At 50.8% G+C, this 12,861-nt stretch overlaps 1 protein-coding gene across 1 annotated transcript in view; it reads right to left on the minus strand.

Moving 5' to 3' along the window:
• Window positions 1-12,861, minus strand: part of UNC119 (unc-119 lipid binding chaperone) — a 49,394-nt gene that overhangs the window by 14,656 nt on the left and 21,877 nt on the right. Inside the window, exons 2-3 of the mRNA XM_048823843.2 lie at window positions 9,017-9,130; window positions 5,284-5,386 (exon numbers count right to left, since the gene is read on the minus strand). Of these exons, the coding sequence (XP_048679800.1) occupies window positions 5,284-5,386; window positions 9,017-9,130 (217 nt within the window). The remainder of the gene's footprint in view (window positions 1-5,283; window positions 5,387-9,016; window positions 9,131-12,861) is intronic.

Consider the following 12,861-nt stretch of genomic DNA (forward strand, 5'->3'; position numbering starts at 1 on the left):
GTTCTTCAACAGCTTTTGAAGTAGGCCACCCAAAGCCTGGGGATTCAGGCAAAGGAGGTAGAAGACGACTTCGACCCGGTCATTGACATCCTGGCTCCCTCCGGCCCATCCAGGGTTGCACTGCCATTTATCAAGTCAATAACTGAAACATCTAAGAACTTGTGGCAAACCCCTGCTTCTCTGGCACCTACAGCCAAGAAATCTGAGTGCCGCTACTTTGTTCCCTCTAAAGGGTATGAATACCTTTATACCCACCCTCCTCCGGGTGGTCGACGCGGCCAATCAGAGAGAACGTCAGGAGTTTCAAGGCTCCACCCCTTAAAACAGGGATGCCAAGAACCTGGACCTGTTTGGCCGGAAGGTCTACTCCACAGCAGGTCTACAGCTTCGATTAGCCAACCAACGGGCCATAGTAAGCCTCTACGGACATAACACCTATTCGTCCATGGCAAAATTTACGGAGCTTCTGCCCCAGGAAGCTCAGGGGGAGTTCTCTGTGCTCATGGGGGAGGTGAAGTTGGTCTCCCGAGCGTCTTTACAAGCGGCCCTGGACGCGGCAGATGTGGCCTCTCGTACTTCAGCCACAGGGGTGGTCATGAGGAGAGGCTCCTGGCTACAGGTCTCTGGTCTTCCCCACGAGGTCCAACAGACCATTCAAGACCTTCCCTTCAAAGGTGTAGCTCTCTTCTCCGAGAAGACGGATAAGAGACTTCACAGCTTGAAGGACTCGAGGGCTACCCTTCGTTTGCTGGGGCTTCACACGCCTGCTACCCAGCGCAGACAGTTTAGGCCTCAACCTGCTCCTCGTCCTTATCAACCCCAGAACCGCCGGGACGCTCCACATAGGCGGAACAGGAGCACTCTGAGGAGGCAACGTCCTCCCCCTGGGCAAAACTCAGGCCAGCCTAGGGCCCACAGGGCTCTAGACCACCCTTTTGAGGGTACGGTCGAGGACAGCTTGCCAGTTCGACCTTTGGATCCTTCCCATCTTACTTTCTCATCCCGTCTCTCCCCTTTCTACCGTGCCTGGTCTCAAATTACTTCGGATCGCTGGGTGCTCCGCACAGTAGAGGTGATATTCCATCCAATTCTGTACCCTCTGACCCCCCCCAACCCCTTTCAGGGACCCCTCTCCCGAGCAACTTGTGTGTGAAGTGGTGCAGTCCCTCCTCTTGGTAGGGGCAGTGGAGGAGGTTCCTCAGGAGCTAAGGGGCAAGGGTTTTTACTCCCAGTACTTCCTAATACCAAAGGCCAAGGGGGGGGCCTCAGACCCATACTGGACCTGCGACAACTCAACAAGCACGTAAAGAAACTCAAGTTTTGCATGGTCTCGCTAACCTCCATTACCCCTCACTGGATCCAGGAGACTGGTACGCCACCCTCAACTTGAAGGATGCGTATTTTCATCTCTCAATAGTCGCACATCACAGACGCTACCTCAGGTTCGTGGTGAACACAGGCCACTACCAGTTTGCCGTCCTCCCATTCAGACTGTCGACTGCCCTGCGAGTATTCACAAAATACATGGCAGTCGTCGCGGCGTTCCTGGGCAAGCGCCAGATACAGGTCTTTCCATACCTCTATGACTAGCTGATCAAGAGTTGCTCGAGGGCCCAGGTGGAGGCTCAGGCCGAGTTTATAAGGAGGACCTTCCTCAACTTAGGTCTCCTCCTGAACGAGGAGAAATCCAATCTGTCCCCGATGCAGAGGATAGAGTTCATAGGCACAGTCCTGGACTCTACTCAAGCCAGAGCGTACCTCCCGGAGGCCAGGTTTCGCTCACTTCAGAACATCATACAAGGCCTCGGACAGTTCCCCACGATATCTGCAAGAAACGGTCTAAAGCTGCTGGGACACATGGCCTCCTGCACTTACGTGGTGCAGCATGCCAGGCTCAGGCTGCGCCCACTCCAGTCTTAGCTGGCGTCAGTGTACCGACCAGCCTGAGATGCGTTGGACAGGGTAGTAACCCGGCCCCGCCTGGTACTGGGCTCCGTCCTACGGTGGCTCAACCCTTGAATGGTTTGCACAGGGGTACCTTTTGCCAGCCCTCAGCCCTCGCTCACCTTGGTGTCAGATGCCTCAGATCTGGGTTGGGGAGCTCACCTAGGGGACCTCAAGACCCAAGGCCTCTGGTCTCTGGTGGACCTCGCTCTTCACATCAATGTCAAAGAGCTGAGGGCAGTGCGTCTGGCCTGCTACACTTTCAAAATGCATATAACGGGCAGATGTGTTTCAATCCTCACGGACAAAACCTCTGCGATGTTCTATACCAATAAAAGGGGGGGGTGCACATTCATTCCTCTCCCCTGTGCCGAGAAGCCTTTGCGCTGTGGGACTTCTGCACAGAGCACTCGATCCACCTGCAGGCCCCATACCTCCCACGGGTGCGAAACACGCTGGCGGACAGCCTCAGCCGCACCTTCAATAGCCACAAGTGGTCCCTTTGGCCAGATGCGGTGAGCTCAATCTGCCGGTTCTGGGGCTCTCCCCAGATAGACCTGTTCGTCACTCCGGACAACAAGAAATGTCAGACATTCTGTTCTCTAGGGAACCATGGTGATGGGTCCATGGGGGACACCCTCCTTCTCTCGTGGGAGGGCGGCCTGCTATATGCTTTCCCACCCATCCCGCTAGTCCACAGGCTGCTCCTCAGGATCCGCAGGGACCGGGCTCGAGTCATACTAACAGCGTCGGTGTGGCCGCGTCAGCAGTGGTTCACCTCGCTCCTGAAAACGTCCTCTCACCTTACCACTGGTTCCTGACCTGATCACACGGGACCAGGGCCATCTCCAGCACCCAAATCTGGAGTCGCTCCATCTTACTGTCTGGATGCTCCATGGTTAAGTGCCACAGAGCTCTCTTGTTAGGACCAGGTCAGGCAAGTCCTCCTGGGTAGTAGAAAGCCCTCCACCAGGGCTACTTACCTGGCCAAGTGGAAAAGGTTCTCCATCTGGGCAGAGCAACGTAGTTAGACACCGCTCCTCGCCCCCATGCCATTTATACTGGACTACCTCCTGGACTACCTCCTTCACCTAAAGCACCAGAACTTGTCCCAGTCATCAGTAAGGGTCCACTTGGCCGCTATCTCCGCCTTCCACCCGGGTTCAGACGGTCTCTCGGTCTTTGCAAACCCTATGGTCAGTCGTTTTCTCAAGGGTTTGGACAGGCTCTTCCCACACACGCATCAGCCTGTCCCTGCATGGGACCTCAATTTAATCCTCTCCAGGCTTACAGGCCCGCCATTTGAACCTCTGGCCACCTGCTCCCTGCTATCTCTCTCATTCAAGGTTGTGTCCCTCATGGCAATTACCTCGGCCCAACGGGTCTCAGAGCTCAGGGCCCTCAAGTCTGAGCCCCCTTACACAGTTTTTCATAAGGATAAGGTTCAGCTGAGGCCTCATCCAGCTTTTCTCCCGAAGGTTGTCTCCCATTTTCCCATGACCCAGGACATCTTCCTCCCAGTGTTTTGTCCCAAGCCACACTCCTCCGATAGGGAGCGCAGGCTGCACTCACTGGACGTGCGTAGGGCCTTAGCCCTCTACATAGAGACAACTAAGTCGTTCCAAAAGTCCGTCCAAGTCTTCGTAGCCATGGCAGACAGAATGAAGGGCCTTCCGGTATCATCTCAACGCATATCGTCCTGGATAACGTCCTGCATTAGGGAGTGCTACCCTGGCAAAGGAGCCCGCTCTGCAGATAACTGCTCACTCTACCAGGGCCCAGGCCTCCTCTGTGCCATTCCTGGCACAAGTCCCTATTCAGGAAATCTGCAGGGCAGCCACGTGGTCCTCGATACATACATTTACATCGCACTGTGCAATTACACAACAGTCCAGGGATGATGCAGCTTTTGGGCGAGCTGTGCTCTTTTCTGTGGATAACTCCCCACCTCCTGAGCTCTGGCTTGTGAATCACCTGCTTGGAATGGACATGAACAATCACTCAAAGAAGAAAAAACGGTTACTCACTTTCTCATAACTGCAGGTTTCAGAGTAACAGCCGTATTAGTCTGTATTCGCAAAAAGAAAAGGAGGACTTGTGGCACCTTAGAGACCAACCAATTTATTTGTATGCATCTGATGAAGTGAGCTGTAGCTCACGAAAGCTCATGCTCAAATAAATTGGTTAGTCTCTAAGGTGCCACAAGTCCTCCTTTTCTTTTTTCTCATAACTGTTGTTCTTCATGTCCATTCCAATACCCACCCTCCTACCCCTCTGTCGGAATGGTCGGCAAGAAGGAACTGAGGGGGTGGGGGTCAGCGGGGCTTGATATTGGGCACCATGAAGGCACCACCCCAGGGGGTGCCCAGGCCGACCCTACGGATGCTGCTAGGGGAAAAATCTTCCGGCTGGCGTGCACGCAGCGCACACACACCTGCTTGGAATGGAGATGAAGAACACATCTCGAAGAACAACCGTTACGAGAAAGTGAGTAACCGTTTTATCCAATATCCTGCCGGCAATCTCCGAGGAGAGCAGAAAGGGGCCTCCCACCCAACCCAGAAGGGAAACTGTGGGCATCTCAGCCAAAACCTGCACCTCTCAACACCCCACCACAGATACATTGCTACCTGTAAGGGAAGGACACATTTTGAGCGAGCTAGGCTCAGCTGGAATAAATTAATACACAACCAATTCCCTGCACCAGTTGTTTTTTTCAGTTTCAGGATATGCCCCCCACATACATGCACATCTGCACTTTACAATGTAAAAGTCAGTGGCGATATTCCTCGACTGAAGTTATACAGAAAAACCTGTTTTACTGGTGCTGCACATAAGCATCACTTATTGACCTGCACCAGGTCCTACCCAACCCACCAAAGGCAATGCAATGGTGCAAATGCTGATGTGCTTTAAATGTTCTCATTGGAATTCATGATTCCATTCGCATCCATGGAGTGATGCTGGGAACGAGGGAGGCTGCAGAGCCCTCTTTCAAAAGCTGAGCAACTGGGACAGCAACTGCCAAGCCACACTTCTCCAAAGAGCAGCTGGGATACCTGCATGTAGCCTGTTGGTTCTGCACCGCCGCATGAGACCCTAGTGTTAGTCTCTTAGGCCCCATTTCTTGATATGGTACAAGCACTGGGCAGGTTGAATGTTCAAACCTCAAGGTGTTAGGAGATCCTCGTCACAATCAGCAAAAAGCCCCTACGAAACTGACTTAAGTTGCAAACCTATCTGGTACCTACAGCAAACTAAAGTCACTTTCACCCCAAACAGTAAGAGTGCAACCGATTTCAGTACTAGGAAGAGCAGCACAATACCCCAGATACTTACGTGGCTCCAACCTGCCGAAGTCTAAGGAAAGCTGGAGTGAACTGATAGCGAACAAACCGTCCGGCATTAGGGTCAACATCCTTTTTATCACCATGTTCACGTTCTGGAATGGTACAAATCAAATCTTCATAATTGTGGACTGAGAAACAGGAACCTAAGGAGAGCACCTTTATGTGGTACCCTGAAGTCCGCCCTCCCCCTCAGAGATCCTCCATTCCTGATACTGCCTGTCTCCTCAGTTTGAAAGCCCAGCCAAAGACTGCATAAGATGTTTGTGGACAAGTCAGGCAAACTCAGGCACTGAAAAGTTAACTATCTGCAGACAGTGGCTAATGTTTACTTACCTACTAGGGGTCCTGTGCTGTGTATTTTCTGTAAAGAGCTTGGAGAGCTTCAGGTGGAAGGTAATACACAAGTACAGATTTAATAATTTTATTAAGGTAATGTTGAAGAAAAAATGGCTATGTTCAGTATTACACATCTACCCTAAACACTTCCAGGTCACTGATGCTATGTCAGCTAATCTATTTGCTAGTTTGTATCCCTAACGAGTATGAATACATCCAGAAAACTAAAGACAGATCTACCACCTGTCTGCTTCTTGAGGGAAATGTAGTGACAGAGATAGAGTCCACCTTTGCAGCAGGAATTTCTTTGTGAAGGAATCAAGTCAGTTGGGGCAGTAAAGAATGTGGGGGGCCTCTCTCTGGATCTCCTCAACACGTTCTCATTATTGTATTTTGGTTCTTCAGAGTTGATTTCATCATGGGGCTATCAGTGTGGGGCTGTAGTGTTGCTTCAGAGCCATAAAGTTTGGCTCTTCAGCTCTGTCCTTCTCCTCATGCCATTCCATAGGGATAGCATCCCTAGCAGAAAGGGGTAATGCGCACACTGGATTCCAGCTCTATAAACATGGAAGAATCTGAAAACAGTTACACAAAGTAAATGTTTGCAGAAGAACCTGGACAGTGGAGGCCAGATCACTAGCTTCTCTCTCCCTCTCTCTCAGGAGTTGGCTCACAAGTATAAGTCAGTCATACAGTTTGGAATGACTGGCAACCTCTGCTCAATGGAGACTCGCTGCTGGAACAGTAGGAGAGTTGAAGGCAAGGACCCAGGTGATTTAACAGTGGAAAGTAAGGCCCAGAACTGGAACCACCACTGGGGCTGCAAGTGTGTTAGCAAAGACACATATGGGAAGCTTGCACACCACCCCTGCCTAGAGTCAGACATAAGAAGCCTATTACTTTCCACAGCACCAAATTCAGTAACATTTGGAGGGCTTGGGGGAGGAGCAATAAACACACGATGGGAGCGGACATGCAGAAAAGTCCAGGAATGCTAGATTTCCCAATTCCCATTTTCCTTCTGAGTGGGCACAGACTTGCCACTTCTGCCACATCTGCTGTTGATTCTGTCCCTCACAGCATTAAGACTGCCCTGCAGCCAAGCACAGCAAATCGGCCTGCCTGCCACTTCTGAACAGCTCCCTCTATTCACTGGCTGCTGGGGAAACTGTTTACAGGTTACGTTCGTTCTCTGTCACTGAGCAGGTAAGAGCTTTACATTCAGGGAACAATATTTTAAGTTATTTATATGACTGAAATATAAAGGATTTGTTCCTCAAATGTAAACGTTGATCTCAATCCCAGCTGCAAAGTCATGCTGCTAGCCAGGGCTGCTCTACCCTGGCAGGGGGAAGGATGGATCTAAGTTACGCCATTTCAGCTACGTGAATAATACAGCTGAAGTCGACGTACGTAGATTTACTTACTGCAGTGTCTTCACTGCAGTAGGTCGACTGCTGATGCTCCCCTGTAGACTCCACCTACGCTTCTCACTCCAGGAGAGCGCTCGGTGGTCAATTTATCGCATCTTCCCTAGACGTGATAAATCGACCCCCACTGGATCAATCACTCCAGAGGCGAGAGTGTAGGCAAGCCCCCATTAGTGTCCCAACTCTTACACTTCTGTGTCAGTAAAGATTTGAGAGTGTTTGGAGTCACTTTGCTGTCTCCTGTAGAGCATAAGAACGGCCACACTGGGCCCGACTAGTGGTCCACATAACCCAGCATCTTGTCTTCCAGCAGTGACTGGTGCCAGGTGCTTCAGAGGAAAAGAACAGAACATGGCAAATATCGAGTGACCCATCCCGTCATCCAGTCCCAGCTTGTGGCAAGTCAGAGGTTTAGGGACATCTGGAGCATTGGATGTGTCCCTGACCATCTTGGCTAACAGCCATTGATGAACCTATCCTCCATAAACCTGTCTAATTCTTTTTTGAACCCAGTTATACTTTTGACTGCAGGACACTGAACGAGCCATTTCAGCTCTGTGCTTCACTTTCTCCATCTGTAACATGAAGAAAAAACTCCATTTCACGTGCAGGGAGACAGAGGTTCAAAGGGACACAACTTAAAATATAAGTCATGCTTCTGTCTGAATTGTCATTATCATTTATGGTTACAAGTAACACCAAAGAGTCGACAGAGATTAAACAAACCTGAGTGTTTCAGTTTGCTTACTTTGTGCCTTTGATAGTACTTCACATATACTCAGGTCCTCCTCTACAGACAGAGTCTCCCTTTGGAGAAGTGTCTCTTCACTGCTGCTGTGTGAAAGACATTTTAAGCGATAGGAAAATAGGGTTGTGAAACCACAGAAACTGGCAGGGGCACTGAGAAGCTGGTGTCAAATCTGAGACTACTGCTTCCAATTACGCGAACCAGTGTCACCAGGACCTCATACCGCCACGCTCTCATTTATGTGCGGCATCCACCTGTTGCCTCTTGTCACATGTAGCGAATTAAGAACACTGTGGAAGGGACCTGCTTTTTTATCATGTCCGTATTGGCACAACGGGCACTGATGAAGGCGAATGCCTAGAGCAGGAGAGGGCAATCTATGGCCAGCGGGACGGATCCGTCTGGTCAGGGCTTTCAATCCAGCCCGCAGGATTGCCAGCTGCGGTGCAGCGGGGCTAAGGCAGGCTCCCTGCCTGCCCTGGCCCCGTGCCGCTCCCAGAAGCGGTCGGCACCATGTCCCTGCAGCCCCTGGGGGAGGGGGGGACAGAGGGCTCAGTGTGCAGCCCCTGGGGGAGAGAGGACAGAGGGCTCTGTGCGCTGCCAGGCACTGCCCCCCGCAGCTCCCACTGGCCAGGAATGGGGAACTGTGGCCAATGGGCGCTTCGGGGGTGTTACCTGCAGGCGAGGGCAGAGGGCAGCATGTGGCAGAGCCGCCTGTCCCATCCCACCCCCAGGAGCCACTGCCGGACATGCTGGCCACTTCCGGGAGCAGTGTGGGGACAGGGCAGGCAGGGAGCCTGCCTTAGCCCCACTGCACGCCACTGCCACCCCGAAGCTGCTCGAGGTAAGTGGCACCGGGATGGAGCCTGCACCCCAACCCCCTGCCCTGAGCCCCCTGCCACACCCCTCCTGCACCCCAACCCCCTGCCCCCCAACCCCCTGCCCCAGCTCTACATTCATGGCCCTGCATACAATTTCCCCACCCAGATGTGGCCCTTGGGCCAAAAAGTTTGCCCACCCCTGGCTTAGAGGCCCAACTTCGATAGGAAGATCATTTTCCTTGAAGTGACTAGATTTCAAGTTGACAGTGTCTCTTTGCTATTTGGAAAGTGCTTGGAGTGAAAGAGGCCGGAGAAAGGCAAAGGTTATTTCTGAAGAAAGGTGTGAAGTGGCATTTGTTTATTAGTGACAACATTCTCTGCACTCACCTGAGGCAGGTGGTTTGGTGATTTCAAACAGTACCGTGCCAGACTCCATGTCTCGGATTTTAAACCTGGTGAAATCTATCTTGTACACATTTTCCTCAGGAGTGCACAAATAATCTGTGGAAGGAAAGCAAATTCAGTAAGGAAAGGGTGTGTTGCATTGGCTTGGACTTCAGACTGCTCTCTGGGATCACAACCAGCAGTGGGGGTGGCCAAATGCACCCCAAAAACCCCTTTTCTTTAATACAGAGCTGCAGCCTACAGAGGCTACAATTCCCAGTTTGCAGCACTCCATGTTGATCCAAATGGAAAGATGAAAAGATGGAAAAATGCCTTCTCCCAAGGCATGGAGGAGTCATTGCCATGCCCTGACCCTGGCCCTCCACCTTCTGGATCCCTTTTCATCCAGGGCCCTGAAAAGCAGGCAGCAGTCGATCGAGCTCTGGCCTTTTCCGTTTAAGAAGTCTGCAAGAGTGCAAATGCTAAACAGCTTCGCAGGCACTAAGCCGACTTCACCTAAACAGAACAAGTATTCCCAAGACACAATACTGCCTCACCTCGCCATTCACACTAGTCTGGGGGTGAGTTCTGCTACCTTTTCCTCAGGCCTCATGAAAGCTAATAGCAACCGGCCTGCAGCTATTTTTAACTAGAGGTGGATCTTGACTAGACTGTGGTCTGCTAATGGGGCCCTTTCCTGAGTCAATCACTGCTAAATTCTGTGGCTGAACACCACTCTTTCCAACCCTTGTCTTGCTTTGTCTTGGGACCAATTCCAACTCCCTGCCACTAGACAGCAACTTTACCTTTGTGCTGGGTGCGGGAGGGGAGATCATTAGTCCTGTGGTTACTCTCCATGTTACAGAGGCACAGAGCAAAGGCAGCTCTGAAAACCTATTTTATGCTGGCAAAATCTAAATTAATTTAGACCACCAATATACATAAGTGAACTTAGCTTGTAAATGCATGAGTGAAGAACAGTGTCTGGGGCATTTCTGAGAGACCTGCTCTAGAGCAGTGGTCCCCAAACTGAGGAGCGTGGAGGAATGTTCTCCACCCCCCAGGTCAGCTCCACCTCCTCCATCCCCAGTTCTGCCTTCAGCCCAAGCTCCTCTGCTGAGCTAACTGTGCAGTAATGGTGGTGGTGGGGGGGGGGGAGGGGCGGCGGGCAGACAGATTCCATTACTAGTTGCGGGGGGGGGGGGTGGGGGGGAAGTGACAGGAAAAATTTGGGCACAACAGGTCTGAGGTTTGAGCACAGCTGGAATCTAATTCCTGAGTTCTAATCCCAGCTCACCACTTAGTGGCTGTGCCTGCTTCCCCACTTCTAAAATTGGGATCATATCCACCTCCCAAGGGTGTAGTAAGGGTCAGCTAGCTAAGGACTTATCTATACTTACATTGGGAGGTCTAGGTTGGATATTAGGAAACACTATTTCATTACGAGGGTGGTGAAACACTGGAATGCGTTACCTAGGGAGGTGGTGGAATCTCCTTCCTTAGAGGTTTTTAAGGCCCGGCTTAACAAAGCCCTGGCTGGGATGATTTAGTTGGTGACCTCCTGAGGTCTCTTCCAACCCTGATATTCTATGATTCTATGAATGCTGCAGCTGTGTGCTAGTCCATAGTGAAGACTATGCCTATGTCGATGGGAGAGCTTCTCCTGTTGGCACTGGTACTCCACCTCCTGGAGAGGTGAGACCTATGTGGACGGGAGAAGCCCTCCCTCCCATTGACATACTGCTGTCTACACCAGAGATTAGTTCAAGTGTCGCACAAGGGAGTGGACGAAGTTATATCGACATATGTGTGTAGTGTAGTGTAGACAAAGCCTAACACATGTGAGGGAATTACTGTAGGTTTCAGACAGGAGGAGCGTGCTTTAGAGGAAGCACAAATGAAGTGCGTACACTAACTACTACGTTGGGCAAATCCTTGGATAGAAAATGACCGGTGTGATTCAAGACTGCCCCAGTACATTAAGAATGTGTCTTAAATCAAGCACATTGTGACTAGCAGGACAGAAAGATATCCTATGATCTCTGCACAACAAACTGTACCAGAAGCCAGACCACAAAGCCCTCAGGCTGGGATTTGCAATCACAGGAACTAGATCCCAGCACTCTAGAGCAGACACAGACATGTGTTTGATCATTCCCAGGTTGCTAGCCTGTACCATGCATGTAATCTGCGGTTTTATGTGACTATTTTCAGCTGTTGTGTTACTGAAAGTTAACTGCACATGCTGTGCCTTTCCTCTTCCAGGAGCCTCTTTGCAGATGCTCTATCCAGAGAACTGTCTGAGCACTCAACAGCATAAAGAACAGGAGCATTAGACTTACCCTCCACAGGATTTTACTGTGGGGTGCCATCACCAGCAGACAGTGGAAGTTCATAGGAAATGGAGTCCGTTAGGGATGCTATTAAGCACAAAGCTTTCTGTTGGCATGTGGCAGTGACATTTCCCTCTCAGAGTATCAGCACAGAACAAGTGGAAACACTAACAGCAGCTCTTTGATTGTTGGTTTGGCCAAAATAATTTTCTTCCTATCCAAGAGCTGTGCAGAAGCTCAACTATGTCAGTCATTGCTGGTTATCACAAATCTAGCTGAGGCCCACTGCTGAGAGAAGAACCCTATTAAAGCAAAGCACTCTTTCAGCTGCATAAAACCCCACATTTCCTGGTGACTCTTGAGGCAGAGATAGTCCAGGCATTTAAAGCAACACTCCATTCTGGACTCCAACAAGGAAACCTTAAACTTGAATACGGGGAATGTGTCATGTGAAGATACATGAGGGTTAAGGGTCAGCGCAGGGCCAGGCCAAACTGTTAGCAAGGCTGATCTGGCTGGAACATTCTAGGATACTTACGTAAGTTAATTTGTGCCCCATAGGCACATATTAATATCACTTCTGGAGGCTACTGCTGCCCACTATCAAAGGCTGTGCACCTAATTGCAGAGAGAGGCAGCTGCTTCTGAAAGGTGTAAGAGCCACAGTCAGTAACATGATCAGACCACATGCTCCAGACAAGTGAACTACTTGGTAACAGTCTGGAAGGGGGAGGGGGTGCGATGTGCAAGTCATGTTTGTCCACAAGTTAATAATTAACTGTTTTTCTTCTGCAGAATTCTTCCCCAGCTAGCACCATGGCAACAGTTATCCCCATCCTAGGCAGCGGTGGTTGCTATAGTAACAGTGTCCGTGGATCACCCAAATGAGAGCAGAGCTATGGGCAAAGAGCTACACAGAAGGCCGAGTGCTGGCCACTCTGTCTCTCTGGCACTGAAAAACCTTCACCACCTTTTCCAGCTCTGCGGGGGAAGTCTTTGAAACACCCTCATCTTTACCAGTACTCTGGTATCTAGCTGGACCACCCTCAGGCAGGTTAGCTGCCAGGGTGAAGGTGGGATTTGGTGTAATTGGTAACAGCTTTCCTGCCCTACCCCCTAGAATGGCATTGTCCAGTCTCCTAGTGGAGACGCACGCACTTGACGTGGTATCAACCCAGCTCCTCTCAGGGTCTGCACGGAGATATTTGCCTCCTCCAAGTCCTGCTCAGAAACAGGCTCTTTCCCAACAGCTCCCATTATTAATGATGGAGACACTTGCTAACTGCACAAACACTGCCTCCTCTCCCAAGGCCTGCTGTATTTAAGAACCACCTAGGACATTATGTAAGAAATGTGTTGTCAGAGAAGGAATCCAGCACCTCATGTAAACCACTGGTGAGACCCTACCCTGACCTTCTCTTTACAGATAAATATTTCTACAGAACCAGCAGAAGCCCTGTCCACAGCCTGCAGCCACAGAGTCTGAGCTTCGCTCACCTGCGAGCAGAAGTGTCA

The sequence above is a fragment of the Caretta caretta genome, chromosome 17 (genome assembly GCF_965140235.1).
Source record: "Caretta caretta isolate rCarCar2 chromosome 17, rCarCar1.hap1, whole genome shotgun sequence".
In the NCBI taxonomy this organism is placed as follows: domain Eukaryota; kingdom Metazoa; phylum Chordata; order Testudines; family Cheloniidae; genus Caretta; species Caretta caretta.